We start from the raw sequence: 27,069 nt of genomic DNA, 5'->3' as shown, positions 1-27,069 counted from the left end.
CATTGACATACTGAACATGTGTGAAGGATTCAGGTTAGTATGCCTTTAAATGGATTATCATCCTCCTGTCTCTTTAATGCAAATTAGTATTAATCTTCCCTCTGGGAAGAGAGGGGGAGTCTGTTACATTCATTGTATCACTTTAGAGGATGTGAGAATAGAACTTTCATGGCATCCTAAACACAAACACTGGTTGCCATGACAACAGGGGCAGATGCACCAATGACTGGCAAGTGACAACTTGAGAGGACCACCGCCCAATATAAATAGTGAGTGTCCAGTCCTTTGCCAGAAAATGAGCAGAGAAGAGGTGGCAGGATGGAGAGGGGCCGTCGCCTTGTTCTAGGAGGGCGCTGGCTTGCCTTGGTATCCTTGCTCTTCATTACAGCAGAAGCAGGTAAGATTGTACTCTCCCACATTGTATGGCTTGGGGAACTACAAGTCTCAGCTATCCTTAACAATCGACCTGCTTATGTCCAGATCCCCTGGACCGGAGGAGCCGTGTTCTATGATCATGCAATGTCCTATCCGCAGGACTGACAGTCGCATAGCTTTATTTCTAAACTTTTTAAAGTTTCACCATGTTGGAATATTTTTGTCTCCGGGCAAAAAATAAAGTAGAAATAAAACCCACTAAGGAATAAATGTAACTTATATTATGTTTAATGCCCATTTTTATATATTTTTCAGCTTTTTTGGAAAAGTGCGCAGTTTTTGCAGCAGTTTTTTTTAGGCCATCCACACATATGGTAGAATGAATGGGAACATAAAGGAAGAGCTCCCACGTCTCCTTCCTCCTGGACCCACTTTTGGCTGCACTGATGGTTTTTCCCTTAAAATACTAGGATGTATTCCCGCAGGCGGCGGCTCCTTCTGATACGAACACAATCTGCGCCTGATAATAAACTATTCATTTCAATGTGTTTATTCACATGAGCAATTTTTCGCTCGCATCTCTGCTGTGAAATTGAAAAAAATCGCATTGCGCTTGTCTGTGCGATGTCAGCGTGATGGGATTTTTACTATTGAAAACTATTGGACGCACTTGCGATTTTTTTTTTTTTTTTTTTTTTTTTTTTACGCATGTGATGCATATCGTGCTCGCATCCAGAACCGTAATGTTGCGAGCGCGATATCGGTCTGAGTTTCTCGGACCGATATCACGCTCACATGTGTGAGTGCAGCCAAATTTCCCTTTTTTTTCCTTTTGACGCTTGTGTTGGAAATGGTATAAAAATGTGGTTTTCATTTAGTTTTCGATTAATGTCCCTTTAACAATATCCGTTTGGTTTTGCTTTTGCTTTTTCATTAATGGACGCGCTCATTTTTGGGAATGTTGTCTTTTTGTGGAAATCATTTTTTTGTAAACATTGAGGAATGGATTTATGGAAACTGTTGATAAGAAAAACTGTATGTTGCCCATAGCGACCAATCGTAGAGCAGCTTTCATATTCAAGAGCACTGTGAAGAATGGAAGCCGAGCTGTGATTGGCTGCAGTGTTCAACTTAGACAGTTTTTCTTTTCGACAGTTTCAGATTTTTTTTGTGTGTTTTGGAGTCCCAGCTGGGATTTAAGGTGGTCTCACATCTGCGGTGGGGTTTCCATTTTCCAGCTCTGTCTTATGAAGGGCCCCACTGACTATAATGGCGTCCGTTCGGTTTCTGTTTAGCTACCCGACTTTTTGCCAGATGAAAAGGCTCTGCATGCAACGCTTTCCTTTCTGTATTTTTTTGACAGATCTGCGACGGGACCTCCAACTGGGGGATCCAACGCAAATGTGACACCATCCTTAGGGTGGTTTCATACGGGCAAGAAAATGGTTTCCTTCCCATCTGCGATGTTTTCACTGCTGCGATGTTGAGAGAACAGAAAATCGCGGCGTGCTCCATCTTTCTGCGATGCGTGATTTTTTGAATCCCCCATGTTTCCCTATGGAGCCTCCGTTTTATCGCATCACGATGCAGCAAAGTTGCATTGCAATGTGATTTTAACATTAGTAAGTCCTATTGACATTCGCAAAAAAAATTAAAATTATCGTAGGCGGCAGCGTGATACGAGACTATGCTGAAAAAAAAAGCATTGCCGATGCCAAAAAATTGGGGTAACGAAGACGCGATTTTTATTTCATGGCAAAATCCCAATCGTCGTGTAAAACTAGCCTAAGGCTAACTTCACACCGGCCAGTGCAATATTAGGCTATGAGTCAAGGCCCAATATCCCCCTCGCCAACATGAGATTTCCCTGCAGATGTCAGACGTTTTTATCTCAAAACCGCCTTGGGGAAGTGGCGATCGCAGAGTTTTTTGTGCAATTGTTTTCAATAGCGAAACCTGGCATCGCACCGTGCGCACCTAGCACATGGTGCGATGCTGCTGCCCGCCCTGATGGCAGATGCAGTGCGAGAGAACGCGATGGGCCGCGGAAAACCGTCGCTTGTGTGTATGACCTCATTCATTAAAAACAATCGAACAAATCTCATGGGATTTTCTCAGCCGCGTGGAAACGGCCTTTGAGAGCCATTTCGGGGTTAATTCAGGCAGCGCAGGTATGTTGTCACAAATTGCTACATTTTCATGGTTTCAATGAGCCTCACTGTAGCACAACCGCAATGTCTGAATATACTCCCAGATCACGCCTGTTTTATTAGAAAACTTTTTTAAAACTCTCTATGGCAAGAAAGGGGTTAAGGTGGGGGGTAATCCTATTACCAGTACATTGTGCCATCTCTCTGCCAATCTCAATGGCATCTTGGGCCGCCCGATAGGCTGCTACAGAGGTTATTTGTGTTGCCTCCTCTGAATAGATCCTAAATAAGCCTTTGTATGTCGCCCAGTTGACTCTTAAAGCCAAATTGTGAGGGAGCGGAACAAGAGGGAGGGCCGTTCCGCCACCACTGAGGGGCACTCATTGAATCTAAAGGGAACCTCTTTTGTGCTGTCGCTTGCAAGATGTAAATAAGTTTCAGCCAGAGCTGAAGAGGAGATTGTGCCGCCTGGAATATTGTTCAGCCATCGAAATGAAGCTTAATATGAGAAGTCCTGGGAACATGCGGTGATGGCGCAACCGCTTCCTTCTTAGGAGAAAGTAGAAAAGGGTGCTGAGTTCCCATTTTTGGGCATATGCAGCTGGCAAATACTTAGTTTTTTCCGTGCCATTGAATAGGAAGACCATTATGCTCTTTAGGGCTCTTTCCCACGAACGTATTGCTATAGCGTATTCTGCGGGTAGCTTTTGCCCGCCGGATATGCTGTACCAATCACACATATTGTGCAATGTACGGGCACATTAAAGACCACAGCATGTTTTATCTTGGCATGTATTACACTCACATATTCGGCAAGATAGTGCATGGTGATCGGCGGTCTGCAGCAAGTGCGCAATATCACTGCATACTTACCACGTGACTGTCGCATGCGGGCAGCTCGCTCGTGTGCAGCCGCCCTTTGGGGCCTTTCACATGCGACAGAACATACTGCAACAGCGTTGCAGAATATGCCGTCCCAGAATTTCACAACGGAATGCGCCATCTAAATGCAGATTTTAATGTGGAATTGTTGCCGTTTTTAATTCCACATCAAAGTCCGCACGTTAGCAGGGCGGATTTGGTGCTGAATATTCCGTAGGAGGCCGTATTCCGCAACGGATCCATTACAGCCAATGGGATTATTGGGCATGTTTGGGGTTTTTCTTTTACACCACCTGTAAAAAAAATACATTGCAGAATGTTCTACGCCAGTCCGGTCTCTGGAACGACAGTCACCTAAGGACGTCAAAGGGCCCGCATAAGAAAACAGAGCGCACGCGGAGGACAGCCGTATACGCTCCGTTTTTCAATGATCACTGTTTAACAATGCTAGGTATAAGTCAGACCTGTGACAGTAAAGAGCAGCAACATGCATAAGATGCAGCAGCAACATACACGCCGAACGATGCAGCAGCAACATACACGCCGAACGATGCAGCAGCAACATACACGCCGAACGATGCAGCAGCAACATACACGCCGAACGATGCAGCAGCAACATACACGCCGAACGATGCAGCAGCAACATACACGCCGAACGATGCAGCAGCAACATACACGCCGAACGATGCAGCAGCAACATACACGCCGAACGATGCAGCAGCAACATACACGCCGAACGATGCAGCAGCAACATACACGCCGAACGATGCAGCAGCAACATACACGCCGAACGATGCAGCAGCAACGTACACGCCGAACGATGCAGCAGCAACGTACACGCCGAACGATGCAGCAGCAACGTACACGCCGAACGATGCAGCAGCAACGTACACGCCGAACGATGCAGCAGCAACGTACACGCCGAACGATGCAGCAGCAACGTACACGCCGAAGGATGCAGCAGCAACGTACACGCTGAACGATGCAGCAGCAACATACACGCTGAACGATGCAGCAGCAACATACACGCTGAACGATGCAGCAGCAATGTACACACTGAAGAACATCAGGCTTTTTTGCACGGACCAAAATCAGACATGCTAGTCTGAATAATTCCTTAATGAGATGATTAATTGGGAAGGAACGCCCGCCTGACTCAGCCACATTTTTTTTTAAGGCGCAGTCTCAAATTAAGGGCTTATTCACGTCCGTATATCAGCCAGGTTTTCACGCCCGGCCGATATACGGTGTCCCTTTCTGCAGGGGGAGGAGGCAAGCCGGTAGCAGTGCAGTGAGCTCCCGCCCCTTCTCCGCCCCTCGCGACTATTTGCAATGGGAGGGGGTGGGATGGGGCAGAACTTAGCTCTGGCCCGTCACGCCCTCCCATTGCAAACAGTGGCGAGGGGCGGAGAGGGGGCGGGAGCTCAGTGCACTGCTACCGGCCTGGCCTGCCTCCTCTCTCTGCAGAAAGGGACACTGTATATCGGCCGGACGTGAAAACCCAGCTGATATATGGACGTGTGAATAAGCCCTAAGGGTGCGTTCACACGGGGCGGTTTGGGTGCAGTAAAAACCACATTTAAAAAAGGTGCGTTTTGCCACATTTGTTATTTTTTATGTAGCTTTTAACGCATCTCAACCGCCCCCTATGAATGCCCCCTTTAACCCCATTTAGACCATAGGTCAGTACTTGTAAGCCAAACCAGGAGTGGGGCCAAAATGCAGAAGATGTGCAAATCTTTCCATTATACTTTGTAGGTTCCACTCCTGGTTTTGGCTTCCAAATACTGATGTGGGTCAGAAGAGGACCAGCAAGTAAGTATGAGGAGACGTATAAGACCATTTATGCAAATGAGAAGATGAACCCATACAGCCAGCAACCTACTGCTAATGAGGGCCAAAAACCCCCAAACAGACTTTTGCTTGGTTATCTTTTCCTTCTGGAGAAGACTCTGGCTTTGACTGGTATTCCCATTCATCTATATATATAAAGACGAAAGCCCTCACTGACTCACTGACTGACTGACTGACTGACTGACTGACTGACTTGCCAAAAGTTCTCCAACTTCCCGATGTCGTAGAAACATGAAATTTGGCACACGCATAGATTATCTCCAAAATAGGAAAAGTAATTGAGTCCCAACTCGATTATTCAATTCTAGCGCAAAAGAATTGGCATCAAAATTTTACGTACGTAATCTAAATCTGTCACTTTCCAATGTCATAGAAACTTAAAATTTGGCCCGAGCATTGATTATGTCATAAATGGGAAAAGTTAATGGGTCCCAACATGATTATTCAATTCTATGCGCAAAAGAATTAGCGTCCAAATTTTACGTACGGAATCTAATTATCTCACTTTCCGGTGTCATAGAAACGTGAAATTTGGCACGAGCATTGATTATGTCATAAATAGGAAACGCTAATGGGTCCCAACTCCATTATTCAATTCTATGCGCAAAAGAATTAGTGTCCAAATTTTACGTGCGGAATGTAATTTTTTCACTTTCCGGTGTCATAGAAACGGGAGATTTGGCATGAGCATTGATTATGTCATAAATAGGAAAAGCTAATGGGTCCCAACTCGATTATTCAATTCGAAGCGCAAAAGAATTGGCATCAAAATTTTATGTACGGAATCTAATTTTCTCACTTTCGGGTGTCATAGAAACGTGAAATTTGGCAGGAGCATTGATTATGTCATAAAGAGGAAAAGCTAATGGGTCCCAACTCGATTATTCAATTCTAGCGCAAAAGAATTGGCGTCGAAATTTTACGTGCGGAATGTAATTTTTTCACTTTCCGGTGTCATAGAAACGGGAAATTTGGCACGAGCATTGATTATGTCATAAATAGGAAATGCTAATGGGTCCCAACTCCATTATTCAATTCTATGCGCAAAAGAATTAGCGTCCAAATTTTACGTACATAATCTTAATCTCTCACTTCCCAATATCATAGAAACATGAAATTTGGCACGAGCATTGATTGTGTCATAAATATGAAAAAGTAATGGGTCCCAACTCGATTATTCAATTCTATGCGCAAAAGAATTGGCATCGAAATTTTACGTGCGGAATATAATTTTCTCACTTTCCGGTGTCATAGAAACGTGAACTTTGGCAGGAGCATTGATTATGTCATAAATAGGAAAAGCTAATGGGTCCCAACTCCATTATTCAATTCTATGCGCAAAAGAATTAGCGTCCAAATTTTACGTGCGGAATGTAATTTTCTCACTTTCCGGTGTCATAGAAATGTGAAATTTGGCACGAGCATTATGTCATAAATAGGAAAAGCTAATGGGTCCCAACTCGATTATTCAATTCTTTGCGCAAAAGAATTAGCGTCCAAATTTTACGTACATAATCTAAATCTCCCACTTCCTGATGTCATTTTATATAAAGGAAACGTCGCATGGTTGCCTCCACGTGGTGTTTCCTGGGTGAACATATGTTTTTCCTCAGTATCTCTAAAGTAACCACGACTTCATAAGATTTTCCGTGTGAACACCAGATAAACACCAGTACCAAATTAACTCGGGCGAAGCCGGGTATATCAGCTAGTATATATATATAAAGACAAAAGCCCTCACTGACTGACTGACTGACTGACTGACTGACTGACTGACTCACCAAAAGTTCTCCAACTTCCCGATGTCGTAGAAACATGAATTTTGGCAGCAGCATAGATTATCTCCAAAATAGGAAAAGTAATTGGGTACCAACTCGATTATTCAATTCTAGCGCAAAAAATTAGTGTCAAAATTTAACGTACATAATATAAATCTCTCACTTCCCAATGTCATAGAAACTTAAAATTTGGCACGGGCATTGATTATGCCATAAATAGGAAAAGCTAATGGGTCCCAACTCGATTATTCAATTCTATGCGCAAAAGAATTAGCGTCCAAATTTTACGTACGAAATGTAATTTTCTCACTTTCCGGTGTCATAGAAACGTGAAATTTGGCAGGAGCATTGATTATGTCATAAAGAGGAAAAGCTAATGGGTCCCAACTCGATTATTCAATTCTAGCGCAAAAGAATTGGCGTCAAAATTTTACGTGCGGAATGTAATTTTTTCACTTTCCGGTGTCATAGAAACGGGAAATTTGGCACGAGCATTGATTATGTCATAAATAGGAAAAGCTAATGGGTCCCAACTCGATTATTCAATTCTATGCGCAAAAGAATTAGCGTCCAAATTTTACGTACGGAATGTAATTTTCTCACTTTCCGGTGTCATAGAAACGTGAAATTTGGCATGAGCATTGATTATGTCATAAATAGGAAAAGCTAATGGGTCCCAACTCGATTTTTCAATTCTATGCGCAAAAGAATTAGCGTCCAAATTGTACGTATGAAATGTAATTTTCTCACTTTCTGGTGTCATAGAAACGTGAAATTTGGCACGGGCATTGATCATGTCATAAATAGGAAAAGTTAATGGGTCCCAACTTGATTATTTTATTCTAGCGCAAAAGAATTAGCGTCAACATTTTACGTACATCATCTAAATCTCTCACTTCCCAATGTCCTAGAAACATGAAATTTGCCATAAGCATTGAATATGTCATAAATAGGAAAAGCTAATGGGTCCCAACTCGATTATTCAATTCTAGCGCAAAAGAACTAGCGTCCAAATTTTTACGTATGGAATCTAATTTTCTCACTTCTTGGTGTCATAGAAACATGAAATTTGGAACTGGCATTGATTATGTCATAAATAGGAAAAGTTAATGGGTCCCAACTCGATTATTCAATTCTAGCGCAAAAGAACTAGCGTCCAAATTTTACGTATGGAATCTAATTCTGTCACTTCCTGATGTCATTTTATATAAAGTAAACGTCACATGGTTACCTCCACGTGGTGTTTCCTGGGTAATGCAGAGAACTATGCAAAATGGTGAACATATGTTTTACCGGTATCTCTAAAGTAACCACGACTTCATAAGATTTTCCGTGTGAACACCAGATAACCACCAGTACCAAATTAACTCGGGCGAAGCCGGGTATATCAGCTAGTTGTTACATATAGCTGGTTAAAAAGTCTGCTATTGATTTGCAGGAATGCTGCCTTCCACTAGGTGGTGCTGTAGAGGCATTGTTCCTTTCCTATTTGCATAAATACTAATGCAAACAATTGACCAGAATACTGCGGTCTAAGTGGGGCCTTAGGATGCTGTCCCTAGTTCAGGTTTCTTGAGGCAATTTTTGAAGCCAAAACTTGGAGTCAATTTACAAAAAGAGGTGATGTAGTGTGAAAGCATTAAATTATATTGATAAAGTATTGAATTATAGTTTATGCAGTAGTGCTGTGTACATAGCAAAAAGTATGTGTGCGAAAGACAGGCAGGATAGTGACATTTTTACTTACAGGGTCCCAGACGCTGAGCTTGCATAATTAACCGTTCTAATGTTTTACTAAGAGAGAAGTATCACACTTGCTGTGGACTTTGAATTGTTGACTTTTTTGAGGAGGATGCCACACTAGATAACCTCCTGCATTGGAACAATTAAACAGAAGAGCTTGTAAACATCACCTGAGCATTTTTCATTGCTCTCCTATGCACCCAATAATAATTAGGCACACTTGATTGATGAGGCTACAAAACCCTATTAGGCTGGATTCAGACGAACGTATATCGGCTGGGTTTTCACGCCCAGCCGATATACGTTGTCTCTCTCTGCAGTGGGGGAGGCTGGAAGAGCCAGGAGCAGGAACTGAGCTCCCGCCCCCTCTCTGCCTCCTCTACGCCCCTCTGCACTATTTGCAATGGGGAGAGGCGGGGCGGGGCTAATTCTCTGAACATAGCCCCGCCTCCTTTCATTGCAAATAGTGCAGAGGGGTGGAGAGGAGGCAGAGAGGGGGCGGGAGCTCAGTTCCTGCTCCTGGCTCTTTCATCCTCCCCCCCCCCCCTGCACACGAGGACAACGTATATCGGCACGGCATGAAAACCGAGCCGATATTCGTTCATGTGAATGCACCCTTAGAGCTTTGTTTTTCCTGCAGGGTGGTGTGGGGAAATTCTGCAGATCAGAGCTGCAATTAGTTTATCGAGGCTCCTGATGGGGCATTCCATTGTGGTTAGATGATATATGAAAAGAGGGTCGCTAGAAAGTCAATGCCCGCATAGGCGCAGAACATATAGACATGTTTCTTTGTATTCTCTTCCTCTTACAGCTCACAAGTCGGATTCAGGTGGTGATGCCGCAACCACCCTCATTAATCACTCCTCCATCCTCATCCAGCGCTTGCATGAGCTGCTACAGAACGGCAATGCCAGTGACATCACGCTTCGTATTCGCACCACCAACTCGGACGAGGTGAAGATCATCCACACTCATCAGCTGCTGCTTATTCTCCAAAGTGACATCTTTGAAGGACTCCTTGGGAACCAAAGTGTGGTGACCCTAAAAGAGCCCCCAGAGTGCGCTGCGCTGTTTGAGAAATTCATAAGGTAAACTTCCAGGCACTTCAATAAAACATTATACAGTGATATGATTAAGCGCTGCGGAATATGTTGGCGCTATACAAATAAAGTTTATTATTATTATATATTGGGTGGAAAATTGATACTACAATGAGTACGGAGCATGGAAACCATCAACAAGTTGCTGTTGACAGATATTTTGTCACTCAGTTTAGGGTTTTCTCTCTATAATGTTGTTTAAATGGATTGTGGTTCTGATTGGCTCATTAACATCTTAAAAGGAGTTGTATCATCTACTGCAGGGCCATATAATATTATATGGTGGTCACTCAGTTGAATGGCTGCCCATATAAAAGACGATTCACAACCGCTAGAATGGAAGCTGCTAGAAATACGGGCAACCCCCCTCCCCTCTCCCTCCACATTAATACCCAATGCAAGTGTTGGACAATAGTAATATGTTAGAAAGACTAATTGAATGTTTATGGAGCTAATGAGACAGGCTGCCCTGTGTAGTTAAACTAGCCATATTATGATGAGAAATAAAGCAATAATAGGATCTATCCACAGCAATCACCATGCCTGTTGATGGTTTCCAGGATCCTACTGTTAGAGGAGAGAGGGGTAATAGGAGACAATCCCATTTTTGTGGCTTAACGGCAGGATGAACAGATCCCATACTGGCATCAGTCAGTACATGAACAGATCCCATACTGGCATCAGTCAGTACATGAACAGATCCCATATTGGCATCAGTCAGTACATGAACAGATCCCATATTGGCATCAGTCAGTACATGAACAGATCCCATACTGGCATCAGTCAGTACATGAACAGATCCCATACTGGCATCAGTCAATACATGAACAGATCCCATACTGGCATCAGTCAGTACATGAACAGATCCCATACTGGCATCAGTAAGTACGTTACAGAAGGGCTCTACATTAATAGCATATTCCATTTAATAATGCAGGGCAAAGATTCTCTTATTACCCCAAGTAGTGTCTCTTATTTCCCACATGAAGTAATAAGAAACATGGGAGCCCCTCCCTATACAACATCATACACTGAGATGTGAGGAAAACAAGACACTACTGACAGGACGACTGCACCAAGTTTGGTGTTCTTATGTTTATTAGAAGAAAAGTTACAAAAACTTGAAAATTGAATAAAGAAAGTTATAAATTAACGTTGGAAGACCATTTTTCTGGGAACTTTGGAGTTGGAACATCAATCTTAATAGCAGTCTAATTTGATGCAACCACTCACGTCCGGGTACTTTGTCGCCCCACCAAGTCTTCAAGTTCTTCTCCTTCACGAGAACGAGTAATTCATGCCATGCTAGGCCTTCAGCACAGCCTCCACACACTCGCAGATATTCCAGCTAGCTTCATCTTCCTTTCATAGCTCTTGCTTCTGTCCTCCTCCAACATGTAGAGGACCCTTATCACTTGTTTACCAAGTGAGCAGCTTCAGCGAATGCCATTCATCTACAAACATCTCTAAATAAGCATCCAGGCTGAAATTACGCCTGAATGCACACGGGCGGAAATTCCGCAGCGAGATTCTGCGCGGAATTCCCGCCGTCAACGCTACCATAGGATTGCATTGGTTTACGCAAACCAATGCAGACAGCCGTGATTTTGATCACGGAATACTCACACGATAAAAAAATCGCAGCATGTCCTTTCTCAGTGCGAGACTCGCACGGCTGCGTCATGGTTGACTCTCCAGCTCTGTGCATGTGCGCCAGCCGGCACATCCGCAGAGTAGAGTGAAGACACCGGACAGGTAAGCCGGAGGTCACTGCAGGGGCACAGGGTCGCATCCAGCTACGAGAATCTCAGTCGGAATCCGACCCGGCCGTCTGCATGTTTTTCTAAGCACTTAACAAAGAAGAAACAATGACAGATGAAAAAAATCTCTTATTACCCACAGGTAAACCAAAAACGGGGTAATAAGAGATGCATGTATAGAACACACACGACCAACAGCTTACAAACTGTTCCTGTTTTCTTCCACTGCATTTGCGATCATTTAAATAGCAACATCATTCAGCTGCATTAAGCGGGTGCGATTTTATTACATTTTCTACTTAAAAAAAGCTCTAAAAACATGAAACTTTTAAACAACTTTAGTCCCATTTCGGCCTGTGACTCTGACTCTGAATTTCTAGCATATACACTCATGAGCTGAAGTTCTTACACAAAAAGTACAGATTCCCTGCATTTATTAGGAGTGGCTGTATAATTTTTGTCTCTTATTATCCTATTATCTTATTACCCCGCTCTCCGCTAACCCACTTGACAGAGGCCGGTCAACAGTTAAGCTCTCATAAAGTTAACTCAGAATACATGTCTCTCTTGTAGGTATTTCTATTGTGGAGAGATCTCAGTCCAGTTAAATCAAGCTGTACCACTGCATCGTTTGGCCAGCAAGTACCATGTATCAGCACTACAGAAAGGGGTCACTGATTATATGAAGACCCATCTAGCCAGTGAGTCAACTCAAGGCCATGTAGTGAGCTGGTACCATTATGCTTTAGGGATCGGTGATGAAATATTGCAAGAAAGCTGCCTGAAGTTTTTGGCCTGGAACCTTTCCACTGTGATGAATAGCAATGAGTGGGTGACTGTGAGCGATGACCTCATGGTTTCCCTTCTACAAAGATCTGACTTGGTGTTGCAGAGCGAGTTAGAATTGTTCGCTTCCGTTGAAGAGTGGGTAAATCGGAACAACCCAAATGTGTCCATTATTGAGAAGATCTTGAGGTCTATCAGGTATCCCATGATTCCCCCAAGTCAACTTTTTCAAATCCAAAAGCAGTCAATGTTATTGACTACCTACCAACATTTTGTCCAGGATTTACTGTTCCAAGCCTTCCAGTTTCACTCTGCTTCCCCGCTACATTTTGCTAAGTATTTTGATGTCAACTGCAGCATGTTCATTCCTCGGAATTATCTATCCTCATCCTGGGGGTCCCAATGGATCATTAATAACCCTGCCAGGGATGATCGAAGTCTCAGCTTTCAAACTCAACTAGGACCAAGCAATTATGACTCTAGTAAGAAGATTACATGGAATGCACTTTTCTCTCCACGTTGGCTTCCTGTCAGTCTCCGCCCTGTCTATTCAGAATCCGTGTCTAGTGCTTCTCAATCAAATCGTCTAGAAGAGGGAAGACCACGGTTAGTGGTGACTTCAGCCATGAGTGGCCTAGATTTTGCAGGAGTCACTTTTCAGAAGACTGTACTGATTGGAGTAAGAAGACAGCAAGGCAAGGTGTTTGTGAAGCATGTCTACAGTATCCACCAGAGCACAGATGAAGTGTCCGATTTCCTAGCACAAGCCGATTTGCAGAAACGGACCTCAGAGTATCTGATAGACAACTCTCTTCATCTCCATATTATCATCAAGCCTATCTACCATTCTATAATCAAGGCCAAGTGATATGAACTTTCAAGAGTAGTTAATCTTCCGCCATGATGCTCAATGCAGAACCCAGATATTACTGTGGATCCTCCTTTCAACAAAAGTTTTGGCACAGCTGGATATCTCTCCAGTGTGGTTGGTTAAGATCTGCTACCTCTAATCTAAACATCAGATTCGGTAGTTCCCAGGCCAGACCAAAAATCTGGAAGGTTATGTGAACTTTAAAACATCTTCTGACATTGACATGTTCTTCGTCAAAGCCGGACTGCCACAGACTGATAGAATGGCATACACCATTGGACTCACCCTGAGGTTTCTGCATAGGTGAAGGTGATGAGCCTTATAGTTCAATTGATTTCAATGGTAGCTAGTAGCAGTCACCTTTGTACAAAGTTATGAAAATCTCTTAATGAAGCCAATATACGCCAAAGGGACATGGCACTCACCCTATGTACACGTCTTGGCTCAAAGATCTTCTTCACCAATCTGACATTTAAAGTGATGCTTAAAAGTGCACATAGCCTTTAAGAAAGACAACATGATAAAATACTGCCTTGGAAACGTGCATTTTTGACTGTTGCAAAACTACAGCTCTCAGCGTGCAAGGACAGCATGGAAGTTATAGTTCTGCAACAGCTGGAAAGCCACAGGTTGGAGACCCCTTGTAGACCATTGTTTTTAACGGTATATATCTGTAAGCTACATAGGCCACCATTCACCGTTGCAGAATGTCCTATATGTAGACACTGAACCAGCAAGGGCTACTGTGAAATATGAGATATAAGATGAAGTATGCTGCCTCGGGATACCACAGAAAGCCAGCTCAAGTTTTCAAAAAGGTACAGTCTAGTGAGGTCACTGAGATTATTTTATTTCAATTGAATTTATATAAAAAGACAGTGAACAAAAAAAAATCAGTACAAAGAATACAAAGTATTTACCTATTGGAAACCTTATTTCTCCTCCTGCCAGAGAAGACAATAAAAGTGCTAGATCTGCAAGGATGCTCATTCTTGGATAATATAGATCCTGATCATGGTTGTTTTTGTGGTTTATAATAAAACACATTGGTTTATGATGGTGTGAAATTCTTTACCATAATGTGCTAATGGAGTTCAATAAATAATATCCCTGATGGTCTGGTGGGGCTTAAAGATCAATATTAATAGCATTCATGGTCTCATATGGTGAAGTCATAAATTATTAAGGGGTTCTCTGGTTAGAAAATCCTTTTTTTTCAATTGTACTGGAAAATCCAGTCCACCTGTGTATTACATGGCTGACCTGCTAAGTATAATGGGTGCCATGTATTGCTTCATTGAGGACTGACTGCCTTGAGGTTTGAGTAGGTAGACTGTACTGGACATCTCCTTTTATATGGTGGTGTAGGGTGGTTTAGGGCTTTATATTAATACCACTTTTGGCCTGCCATGAGATAGGGGCTAATCCGAAAAGCCCCTGATGGTATAGGGTGGTTTAAGCGTTAATATCAAAGTGACCCTGCAGGTCTACACAAACAAAGTTGGCTATACCAGCTTCTCCGACTACCTGGTGCCCGCTGTACATCAGTCAAAGACACTACAGCTGCTTTGATTGACCAGTGTTGCCCACATGAGCAGTGCTGGCCGGTCAGAGCAGCAAGTTGGGTCTTTGGTTACCAATGCATACTAGAGATGAGCGAGCATACTCGCTAGGGCAAACTACTCGAGCAAGTAGTGCCTTATTCGAGTACCTGCCCGCTCGTCTCTAAAGATTTGGCTGCCGGCAGGGGCAGAGCGGGGAGGAACGGAGGGGAGATCTCCCTCTCCCTCTTTCCCCCCTGCTCCCCTCTGCTCACCGTCGCAACTCACCTGTCAGCGGCGCCGCCCCCCGAATCTTTAGAAACGAGCAGGCAGGTACTCGAATAAGGCACTACTCGTTCGAGTAGTTTGCCTTAGCGAGTATACTTGCTCATCTATAATGTATACTAATACACAGTGTACATCAGGTAGTCACAGAAAGAGTTTGGCCATCTTTGTTTGTCCAGGACTGGAGGGTCGCTTTAATACTCCTGGTAATATGGGATAGTTTAGAGAGCCACCTGGAAAATTTTCTTTGTATTTGGGATAAAAATATTAGTCACAAATTGAATTCTGGAGGATATGAAATTGTATTGTAAGGCCTATTTGTTAGACCATACCAATGGAAGTACATCCCACCATATTATGAGGTTTGGCACCTCCCTCCCATAGCCAATGTTTTCCAGCCCTCTACTTAAATACTTGCATACCTAGACAATACCCAAGCATATAGGGTGGTTTAGAGTTTAAGATGTAATTTAGGCCTAGGATTTGGGGTAGGGGCTCCAAATGCCCGGTGCTAAGAATGTCATACTCAAACATTACTACGTAGTAGCAAATGACACCAAGAAAATACACTTAACCTCATTCATTCAGTACCAGTCATCATTGCCTAACTATGCATACAGAAGAACATGCGACCATACTAGGAGATTTGGCCCCTTCCCCCCGGGTCAATATTTACCAACCCTCCACTTAAATACTTTCACAATGTATGTAAAATAAGAGGAAATGTATATGAGTCAATTGGGTTATAATTAGCATAATCCTATATTAGTTATTGTTTCAATGTCCACTGAACAAAAAAGTAGACATTTCACAGCAAGGTTATATTAAATTTGCATAGTACCAAAGGTTTTATAGACCCTGCAGAGGAATTCAGCCACAGGTTACCAGTATTATACCTAATTGTCACCTCCTCAGGACTTAGTCCATTGCATATATAAGACGCTCAATTACATCGTCTTGGGATTGCGTTCTCTCCAACACATTGTCACAGAGGCCCACAGCACGAAAACCTTGGTTCTCTTGATAATACCATAATGCCCATAGTGTCCAATATTGAAGGTGTGACAGCAGTCGACATGGAATAATCCAGCGATAATACAAAAAGTGCACAAGAGATCTACAAAGAGGAAAATCTGATGCGTTCTAGATTTTTGTATAAAGTATTCACTTTGCCTGACAATTATTTCGATATCCAATGAGAAGCAGGCACTCTATGGAACAGAATCATCGGTCAACTCTACATAGCAGCAAGTAACAATCTCTGCGGGTACCAAAGTGACATTTAGATATTTCAGGAATTGGTATCCCCAGAGCAAAAGACCAGAGATATACCGTTCTGTCAGGGCAAGGAATTGTAAAAAATACCTTTGGGAATAAAAAATGTCCTTATTGGTGACAAAATTATGTTTTGTCACTTCTACCTTCGGCAAAGTTTAGCAGTCAAACGTTTCCAGAGGTGCAATGTCGAATCAAAGACTTGTATTAGGACAACTTGCTTGGCCTCATGGAACTGCTCCAACACCATTAATATCTCCGTACTCGTATCTCCTTCCCATTGATGCCACCTGTGTTTCCAGTGTTGTAGCTGAATCTTGGGCGCTGATTGGTGGAAATTTGCTTCTTGGCATTGCCAGGTTGGTTGTGTTGGGATACTGTTCCTAGATGGTCTCCAGTTTTAGCCAGGTTTCCTGTGTAGATTAAAAACAACATTAAATGGGGTTTCAAACTAGAAGTTTATATGGCGTGTTGATTGTATATGCTATGTCTGATCAACGGGGAAAAACCATTGAGACATCCACTGATCCCAAGAAAGGGTGTACCCATACTAAGCAAAAACGTAATTATTCCCACGGTTCTTCTGCCGCTATACTAATTATTAGAGATGAGCGAGCATACTCGATAAGGCAAACTACTCGAGCGAGTAGTGCCTTATTCGAGTACCTACCTGCTCGTCTCTAATGATTCGGGTGCCGGCGTGGGTGACAGGTGAGTTGCGGCGGTGAGCAGGGGGGAGCGGGGGGGAGAGATGGAGAGAGGGATCTCCCCCCTCTGTTCCTCCCCACTCTCCCCCGCCGCTCCCCGCCCCCTGCCGGCAGCCGAATCTTTAGAGGCGAGCGGGCAGGTACTCTAATAAGGCTCTACTCGCTCGAGTAGTTTGCTTTATCGAGTATGCTCGTTCATCTCTAATAATTATGCATCACGCTTGTGTCCCAAGTACTGTAGACTGCATTGTTTACATACAAAGGTTTACATCCAATCTTGAAGCTGCTGGGCCACAATGCAAAATCTGTAATAGGGTCCCTTACCTTTCAGGTTTTGTTCATAATTAGAGATGAGCAAACGTTCTCGGATAAGCACTACTCGTCCGAGTAATGTGCTTTATCCGAGTACCGCTGTACTCATCTTGAAAGATTCGGGACGCGCTGCGGAGCGGGGAGCTGCAGGGGAGAGCGGGGAGGAACGGAGGGGAGATCTTTCTCTCCTTCTCTCCCGCCCGCTCTGCCCCGCTCCCCGCTGCGACTCACCTGTCAGCAGCGGAGCGCCCCGAATCTTTCAGGACGAGCACAGCGGTACTCGGATAAAGCACATTACTCGGACGAGTACGTTCGCTCATCTCTATTCATAATACTTCTTATCTGGCAAAGAAGCCTCTAGGCCCATTCGGGCATCAGGGCCCATGTGTTATCAAGACCTCTGCAGACCATGTAGCAACATTCCTGTTTACGTCCCCCGCTGTACATTCTCCTTACTGCTCCACTGTCACTCATGTTGTATTAGCCAGTTATAATGCTGTATGAGTAAAGTGCCTGCTACAAGATCTGTAGTCACATATCTTGTTTCTTCAGCTAGTGTTCTATTTACTCATTAGACAGTTAATACATCTGATTTCTTCTCAACAAGTACAAGAAGCATCTTGACAGTCTGTGACTGTCATGTACATGTTAATATTATAGCCTTTACAGGGTTATCAAGTGTAAGAAACAGGCAGACAAGAAAGCTGACTCTCCTACAGGTGGAATTCTTCTTTAACCTAGTCACACAAGTTTCAGTTACTTGGACACACAGGTCAATTAAAGGGGTTGTCCCGCGCCGAAACGTTTTGGTTTTTTTTCAATAGGCCCCCCGTTCGGCGCGAGACAAACCCAATGCATGTGTTAAAAAAAAAAACGTTTAGTACTTACCCGAATCCCCGCGCTGCGGCGACTTCTTCCTTACCTTAGCAAGATGGCCGCCGGGATCTTCACCCACGATGCACCGCGGGTATTCTCCCATGGTGCACCGTGGGCTCTGTGCGGTCCATTGCCGATTCCAGCCTCCTGATTGGCTGGAATCGGCACACGTGATGGGGCGGAGCTACGAGGACCAGCTCTCCGGCACGAGCGGCCCCATTCACCAGGGAGAAGACCGGACTGCGCAAGCGCGTCTAATCGGGCGATTAGATGCTGAAATTAGACGGAGCCATGGAGACGAGGACGCTAGCAACGGAGCAGGTAAGTGAATAACTTCTGTATGGCTCATAATTAATGCACGATGTACATTACAAAGTGCATTAATATGGCCATACAGAAGTGTATAACCCCACTTTCTTTCGCGGGACAACCCCTTTAACTTTGTCTTAGCAGACAACAAAGTAGGTGTGGAGGCCCATAGCTTGCACTTGTGCCTCCATGCAGAAGATGAGGACAAGTAGTGAACCTATATATGTAGATATCAACAGAGCTCATTACTCTCCAATACACCAACAGACAGTTGATCGTCTATAAGTTCTGGCTCATAGAGGTGTGCCGCGAGTTGGGTACCCCATTTCTTAAATTCATATGTCCTCAAAAGCCCATGTATTTGTACATAAACTCTAGAGGAGACTCACCAGCTTGGTTCTGAGGAAGTTTGACATGTGCTATAGGTAGCACAATTTTCCCGCGGCTATTGATGTTCTGAGGGATGTTATTTTGGATCCTGTGGTCTGAATTGCTCTCGAGGGTTCTGTTTCGAGAGGGATTGTTCTTCGGTCTCACCAGCTGCACAAACAAAAGGGACAATAAATAAGAACATTCCCTTCCTGTGGGGTAGTGCTTTAAGGCAATTTCAACAGTAGTCCAACGTCTGACTAATGAAAATAAGTAACACTTTCTACAAGTATACTATACACTAGGCAGGACCAATTTCAGGGGTGGCAAGCTAGGAAATTGCTCAGGGTTCCTATCTCCTTCCCCTTGTTGGGATAGGACCCACAAAACCATTGGGCCTTTGAATTTCCTATACCTATTTATAAATAATTCTTCTCTACCCTTCACAGAAAAGTTGTCTAATCTTGACGAAGAGTGGACACTTTGCTTTTTGCCCAAGGTCCCATTTTCTCTAAAATCGATCCTGTCACATTTTGCATGCACTTACCCCTTGCCCAGTGACTTCAAATGACCGTGACCTCTTCTTTCTGCGTTTAACTTCTAAAGACTCCTCGCTTTTCTCCAACTTTTGGGCTCCTTTCTTTTGTGCTTGGTTCCAAAGGCCTGGGGAATGTCTGCGTTGGTTGTCTCTTCCTAGGGTTGTCACCATCTCCCCAGTGCTGGTGGAAATGTTGTCTTCACTGACGGCATGGTGGAGTGGAGAGCTTGGTATTTGCTGATCTCTGAAAGGATTGTCTTCACTCTCGCTTAGAGAATGGACTGACAAGTTACTCCTCTCTTTCATAGGTTGAAGTGGTTGTAGGCGATCAGCCTCTATAACTCGAGAACGTCTCCGGGCTGCCTTCACTGAAATACTTTTAATGCTGCTTAGGATCTCTTTCTTCTCTAATTGAAAAAAATAAAATAAAATAAAAATAAATTTCCTCAGCAGGTCACCACAACATTTTTTTTTACAAAATCATTCCAAAAACAAGATCCTGTTATTTTTTACAATGGGACCCAAGAGTGGCATTACATAGTGGTGTATTCTGTAATGTAGGGGATACAGTTCCCTCTCTATGGTAACGCTGACATGATTATGTATGAAGCACTGAGCCCCCTGTGACTCTTGTCGTTCCTGTCAATACTTCCTTCTCTCTAGCTACACTACACCTTTTGACTTGCACAGCAGTAGTGTCCCAGAACATCATTCTGGACCCCTCCATAATTGTCATACATGTTTGTCTTATGTGGATGCCCTGTGCAAAACGGTCATGTCTGTTTTCTGTATGTGTGTTGCACAGCTGCAGCATCTGAAGGGTTAACTACCTTAGAATCATTGACTGTGAGCTTGGCTGCATGTTGAATGTATCTATCTTACAGTATAATGTGATGGGGTGTGGATGAATCGATAAGTATGAGCAATTGGGTTCCAGAGGAGAGTTCTGAGAGCCCATCTTGTCTGCTAGGAAGCACCCATCCACCATCTGAGAGTTTGCTACCACAGAGACACATGCGGGCACCATCAGCTCTTGTGTAGCTGAAGATGGAGGAAAAGGAAAGACTACCCAACCGTATGTGAAGCGCATGGAAGTGAGTGAGCCTAAATGTTTACCCCCAAAAGTCCCACCAAAAGAGAGAGCCATAGTAAGTAACTACCGTTCCAAGTGACGACTATACGTTACACAGCTAATAGAAGTGCAGAGGCCTACCGAACCTCTGAAGATCATATTAAATCTGTTTATGATTCCTATGCAGCCGTCTGAAGTCTGGATCACCGTATAGTGATATAACTTTAACTGACACCCACGCGTGACGAAGTCTATAAGAGCGGGGTGATCATTACTGCCATTCTGTGGCCATTGACTTTCATGTCAAGTATTACTGAATATTCACTAAGTTTTCCTGTACAGTAAACTCTGCATTCTGAAGTCTGTTGTATCGTATGAAGTCACTAGTAAAGTTTTGCCGGGCCTACACCGTTCTGGAGGACCCGAGGTACTATGCACTTGTCCAGTGTCATTAATGCACCATGTATGAATGCCGGTGTATGAAACGGCGTCACGAACTGACAACAGGTATGAGGGGGAGTAGTAGTTATTTCATGTAGGGAGAAAATTGTATATAGTTTATAACTCGGCCCTATGTACACGTTTTTGCAGTCCCTCACAGGAGATATATATATATCGTGCCGTTGCACATGGGATTAAGGAGCCTTGGAGGAACCATAGTTGAAATTTTGAGACTGTAACCAGGACCAGACCACCAGTAGACAGTACATGATCACTGGAAGATACCCCTTTAGATAATGTAATTTGTTGAGAATTTTAGTAGTTAGATGGAGCACCCAGTTACTGTAGCATCTCTAGCATTAGACATCCCAGGGATTGCCATATTATGTCAGGGCATGGACATAACTGAATACTACACAGTGGGCCATGTGGTCTTCAATGATCATATGACCCTTCCCCACTTATTCTCCTTCCTGAGGAGCAATGTTTCTCTGTAGAATGAGGCATGCTATATGTGGGTGGCGGAGAATGTTGCGATAGAGAAGCAGTATACTGTACCGTCTAATATAGGAGGTGGTTGTCTGGTACTGTTGTGGTTAATGGGGGGAACACAGAGGAGACAGTGATTTCAGGGTCATGTGCAGTTGGGGGGTGTCACAACTCGGAGGTGCAATGCCATAGGAATGGTTTGGCACTTTGATTAAGTGTAACAGAGTTGTTTACAGCAGAGAATTCATTGAATTCCCCATTTGATGCCCCTTACCTTTCCGTGTCAAGGCAACCTTGTCACTGTTGTCAGGAGAGGAATTAATGTGGCTGCTTTTCACTAGATCGTCACGTGATAAAGACTGAAAAAAACATAAAAGATTAAAATAAATTGCAACAAACTTTTTATAATTGGAATCATACATACACTTAATCATCTTTCTAATAGGCCTTAGAGGGGTTGTCCTCTATGGAAATCTCTTTCATAATAATTAGATGATTTCACTGCTGGGACCAACAGTGATCAACTGTAATTTGTGAGAATCCAGCAGCAATGGTCCAAATTACTCTGTAGCGCCACTGTAAGGACATGAAAGGTTGTTGACTTTTTTGGTGAATTTAAGAGTCTCTGCAGCAATTAAAGGGGTTGTCTCGCGAAAGCAAGTGGGGTTATACACTTCTGTATGGCCATATTAATGCACTTTGTAATATACATCGTGCATTAAATATGAGCCATACAAAAGTTATTCACTTACCTTCCCTGCGCTGGCGTCCCCGTCTCCATGGCTCCGTCTAACTTCAGCGTCTAATCGCCCGATTAGACGCGCTTGCGCAGAAGGGTCTTCTGCCTTCGGGTCTGTCCGGCAGCAGCTGCGTTCTGGCTCCACCCCCTTCAACGGGTCATCGTGTAGCTCCGCCCCGTCATGTGTGCCGATTCCAGCCTCCTGATTGGCTGGAATCAGCACACGTGACGGGGCGGAGCTACGCGGTGATGCGTAGAAGGGGCGGAGCCAGAACGCCGCCCAAGCCAGACCGAGCGGAAGGCAGAAGACCCTTCTGCGCAAGCGCGTCTAATCGGGCAATTAAACGCTGAAGTTAGACGGAGCCATGGAGACGGGGACGCCAGCGCAGGGAAGGTAAGTGAATAACTTCTGTATGGCTCATATTTAATGCACGATGTATATTACAAAGTGCATTAATATGGCCATACAGAAGTGTATAACCCCACTTGCTTTCGCGAGACAACCCCTTTAAGGCTGTGTTCTTGTAAAAGTGTATGCCATTTCTCCTAATAAAAATCAGATGGTTTAATTAAAAAAAAAAAAGTAACACATTACTGCCCAAATGTACAGCAGGCATATATAAGCAACACCAGAAATAAAAAAAAAAACAAGCTTCTTACTTCTTTGCTGATCATCCCATTCAGGTGTATTGGAGGTGGAGTCACCACTGTGGATTTTTTAAAGTGGCGGGCACGGGGACTGGTTTTAAAGACTTTATTTGCATCACTGGTGAGAGAGAGAAGACATAATATAAAAGGATAAATCTCTTCGCTTTAGATAAAAGTCACCAGCTTAAACAGATGCTGGAAAAATACTAAAAAATACTATAAAAATGTGCATTCGGTCTCTCAATAAGTGGAATGGAAGAAATATGGCTAACAATGACTATAAACAGTGACAGTTCTGTCCTCAGGTTGTGTGTGCAGCTCAACGCCATTGACTTCACGCTAAGTCTAGTTTTTTTGCATTCTAGATTAATTGCCCCACCTTTCCAATGAGCTAATGGCAAATTGGTGGACCAACTGGCTTCCCTTGGGCTTCATAGCAGGAACTAGTGACATCCCTGTGCCCTACTCAACCAACTGACCAGCTAAACATCAACTGAGAACTTCAATAGGTCCCATCACTGCATGAGGAGGATCTGAGCCTGCCTATTTTAGGGAGACCAGATGACTATCACATGTATATGGCGGCCTCCCAATTTCCCCAACAGATGATGTCAGGAAAAAGAAAGATCGGGCACACTGAATTTAAAGTCCCATTCCTTTTGTTGTACCTGGAGATAAGCCTCCGCTAGAGGTGTCCGGCAGCAGCTTACTCCTCCAAGCTCATTGAAAACACATATATGCTGATCCAAACCAAGTGTTCCTGTGTATACGGGGTGCAGGGAAAATAGTTGTTTGCTGAAGGAGTGTTCAGCCAACAGTTATCGAAGCTTTATAGGCAACTTTAGTTGCTGCTCCGTTGGGCAATACCAGACTGCCCAAATACTTATGAAAAACTAGAAGCCTATCAAGTCTGTGGCATATATTTAGTCTCCAACCTCTCTGTTTCCGACAGTAATCGAGGAAGCATTCTCCTGTAGGATTCTCTATGGTTCATATTCCTGTTGTCTGATCCAAATGTCCGCACACTCTCTTGGTCCGAGTCCGGTTCTTGGGATGTCTCTTCTGCTGTGATTGGAGGGATTTTCGGCAAAGAGTTCTGGCTATCCTGCACAGTATGAAAAAATAAGAATTTAAGTCCATGGGAAGCACAAAGCAAATTACAAAGTCATATGGCATTACAAGATGTTGTAGAAGGAATTTCAGATCTCTTCAATAGTGGTGGACTGAAAGGAAGAAGCTTTATGACAATTTCCTATGAGTTAAAATGGCTTAGCTTTACTTACTTTTAGGGCCATAACAGAAGCTCTGTCAATTATGGTTATGCGGTCCAATGTGCCATCTTCCAGCTCTCGAAGGTAGAGCTCATACAAATCCTCGAGGCGGTGAGGGACAGTCAGATTGTGGTCTACAAATAGAGGGACCATTTAGGAGAAAATATAAGAAGGACCCACCACCTATCAGGTAAAAGGCTATAAGTAACTTTCAGAAACATCCAATAAAATGTATTTAGTCACTTGAGATTGTCTACCTAAGACAGAAGATCTACTCATTACTAACCGTTTTGGTTGATCAAAGGAGAACATGCGCATTAAATAGGACCTGCACTGATTTCTGACCAGTGGGATGGGCTGCATACCCTTTATACCTGTGTCTTCACTGATTTTCTGATGATTATTTTCTGTAGTGTCCGCATTCACTCGCAATTACTCCAGTTACTTTCCAAGCACAATGCTAGTGTACTGTCAAGTGAATGGTCTCCATCACCCAGTGCCAAACAAACATCATGCCATCCACTAACACTGGGTGCTGAACGAATGTCAGGCTTGAAAATTCACTGGGGTGACTATGGGCAGTGGGAGTGGGGAAGTGGGCAGTGATGGGATGGTGGTGGTGGTTGGGGGGGATGGTACTGGGACTGAAAAAAATAAATAAATGAAACCACCAGAGAAATCAGTGGAGATGTGGCTGCAAAGGAATACACCCTGTCCTGGTGGTTGGATTAAAAAAAATTAAATCTTGTTATTTGTTTAGCGCCAACTCATTCCACAGCGCTTAAAGATAATTTATTTATTACCCCCCAGCAAGCTGGGTACTCATTATACCGACCTCGAAGGATGGAAGGCTGAGTCAACCTTCAGCCGGCTACCTGAACCTTCAGGTCGTGAGCGAGAGCTTAGGTCTGCATTTCTGCTGCCTTAACACTCTGTGACAGGTCTTCATTAGGGGAATTGGCTTCATTTGTATTCAGAACCTAATAGGAGTTCTTACCAATGATGATGCGTCTCTGCTGCTTGATGATCTCATCACATAGACACCGATGTTGCTCGAATTTCTGTACCATGTAGTTCTTCTGCCGGATCATGTTGTCCTTGAGCAATGCATGGGACTGCATTTCCGTATTGTCAATCTCTAGTTCATGAATTTTACACAAGAGGCTTAAGACCTCTCTCTGCTCCTCCGAGCTGATTCGTTTTGGTAAAATCTCCTCCAGTCTCCTTGCTCGTTGCCGGATTTCTTTAAATCGCTTCTCCAATTCCATCTGAAGGCATAATAGAACCTGAAGGTCAGACTCTATCCCAACAGACACACACGATATGGCGTATTATTATGTACAATGAATTCGTCTCCATTCGGCTGTATGGTTTATAGAGAGCAGATCCTTCTGCCCCCCCAGATACATTCTGTGTAAATCTTCACAGAGCATCCTTGGCTTTTATCATTACAGAGCATTGTCCTTAAAGGGGTTGTCTTACAAGTCATCCCCTGTCCCTATGCCCTATTTCAGCATAGTGGGGATCCCTAGCTCAGGACCCACCAGGATGGGGAGACTCTTCGTAAGAGCAGCTCTTACTTCGGTGGATTCATCTGAATTGCTGCCATGTAATATTACATGTGATGGACCCATGGGAAATGTCTGGCCGGCCAAAGCGTTCCCCGATGGGCGTGTAGGTTAGCAAGAAGAGGTGGTTGTGTACGTATTCTTTATAGCGGTTGTCCAATTTAGAAATATTATTTTCATTCACTCGATTAAGAAGTTCTGGGTCAAGGGCTTAAACTGAAATGCGTATATGCAAAAACTCTCGTCGATACAGACCATATTAGCACATGAACCAGTCAAAATTCTTTTGGGTTTTGACAGTTCAAATTTTGCGCTATTGCGCACGGGTCGAAAAAGAAAGAGCAGGAAGATAGGTCCTGCCCTATCTTTTCTTGCATGTAGAAAAACTATGTGCGGGAAAGTTATGCCAAGCCCTATCTTTTCGTGTGCGTAGTATTAATGCTGAAGAATGACACTTGTGAAAACAATGCCATTGAAATCAATGTTTTCACTTCGTCCCGTTTTGCAGGCGTGAAAATCCCTCCCACGAAATGGGATGAAATCACTTAAGTCATTTATTTGAGCTTTAATAGAAGGGTAGGTCATCTGTTTAGGATCCTCAACTCTTGGCCAGGGGAAAGAGAGGTTACAAAGAGTGTCTCTCGCTTTGGAGAACCTATCCTGTCCTGTATTGCATAGACAATCCATCGATTTGAATGTGCACTGCGCAATGCTTAAAGGGGTTTTCCAAGCATAAATACTATTGATGACCTACCATCAGGATAGGTCATCAATCGTTGATTGACCAGGGTCTGCCGCTCGGGACCCCGACCGATCAGCTGTGCGGGCGCCTGCTGTCAGAGCCGCAACAACAGAGGTTGGAGCTGAAGCCTCTGCGCCAACTTCCATGTAGTGGCCGGCGCTTGTAAGTGCAGGCACCAGGCACAACTGTCACTGAAATCAATTTAATGCTGTGTAATACTTAATTTCCCCCGAGGTGGCGCTGCAGGGAAACCGACCACTCGCTGCCAGTTTAAAGCTGATTTCTGGGGCCCCAGCATCCGTTGCACTCTATGATCACTTTTTTGTCAAGGGACTATTCCAGAAATGAAAGTTTAACCCCTTAACGACCAGCCCATAGTGTTTTTACGTCCTGCTCAAGTGGGCTTTATTCTCTGAGAAAGTAAAAACATGTGTCCTGCAGAGAATAAAGCCCCTCGGGCTCTGGACGTGACAGCTCCATGCTGTCGGTGTCCGCAGGTCGCCGATAGCATGGAGCTGTCATCCCGGGCTGCGGGGACCTCCCCCCGGCATTGCGATCGGCGCTATCCACTGGCCAAGTAAATAAAAG

The 27,069-nt window shown here is 43.9% G+C and overlaps 2 protein-coding genes across 3 annotated transcripts in view; one reads left to right on the top strand and one right to left on the bottom strand.

Moving 5' to 3' along the window:
- Positions 1-308: 308 nt before the first annotated feature.
- On the top strand, positions 309-14,353 carry BTBD17 (BTB domain containing 17). The gene is made up of 3 exons (XM_066587893.1): positions 309-397; positions 9,594-9,870; positions 12,216-14,353. Exons 1-3 carry the CDS (start codon positions 319-321, stop codon positions 13,294-13,296), a joined length of 1,437 nt encoding a protein of 478 aa, XP_066443990.1. The 5' UTR covers positions 309-318; the 3' UTR covers positions 13,297-14,353.
- A 1,502-nt stretch (positions 14,354-15,855) lies between these two features.
- Positions 15,856-27,069, bottom strand: part of KIF19 (kinesin family member 19) — a 60,994-nt gene continuing 49,780 nt past the window's right edge. For both annotated transcript variants that reach the window (XM_066587892.1, XM_066587891.1), the window contains exons 13-20: positions 25,169-25,439; positions 24,184-24,305; positions 23,836-24,005; positions 22,913-23,018; positions 21,788-21,872; positions 19,521-19,918; positions 18,994-19,144; positions 15,856-16,813 (exon numbers count right to left, since the gene is read on the bottom strand). In XM_066587892.1, coding sequence (XP_066443989.1) covers positions 16,650-16,813; positions 18,994-19,144; positions 19,521-19,918; positions 21,788-21,872; positions 22,913-23,018; positions 23,836-24,005; positions 24,184-24,305; positions 25,169-25,439 — 1,467 coding nt within the window. In that variant the 3' untranslated portion in view covers positions 15,856-16,649. The remainder of the gene's footprint in view (positions 16,814-18,993; positions 19,145-19,520; positions 19,919-21,787; positions 21,873-22,912; positions 23,019-23,835; positions 24,006-24,183; positions 24,306-25,168; positions 25,440-27,069) is intronic.

The sequence above is a fragment of the Eleutherodactylus coqui genome, chromosome 13 (genome assembly GCF_035609145.1).
Source record: "Eleutherodactylus coqui strain aEleCoq1 chromosome 13, aEleCoq1.hap1, whole genome shotgun sequence".
NCBI classification, from domain to species: Eukaryota; Metazoa; Chordata; class Amphibia; order Anura; family Eleutherodactylidae; genus Eleutherodactylus; species Eleutherodactylus coqui.
This window is presented reverse-complemented; position numbering and strand designations above follow the sequence as displayed.

What these genes read in the sequence shown, in the direction of transcription:
- BTBD17 (XM_066587893.1), top strand. Translation starts at nt 319, where the DNA reads ATGGAGAGGGGCCGTCGCCTTGTTCTAGGAGGGCGCTGGCTTGCCTTG. An exon ending in CTTCATTACAGCAGAAGCAG is followed by an intron (nt 398 to 9,593) that starts GTAAGATTGTAC and finishes TTCCTCTTACAG; the next exon opens with CTCACAAGTCGGATTCAGGT. An exon ending in CTGTTTGAGAAATTCATAAG is followed by an intron (nt 9,871 to 12,215) that starts GTAAACTTCCAG and finishes TCTCTCTTGTAG; the next exon opens with GTATTTCTATTGTGGAGAGA.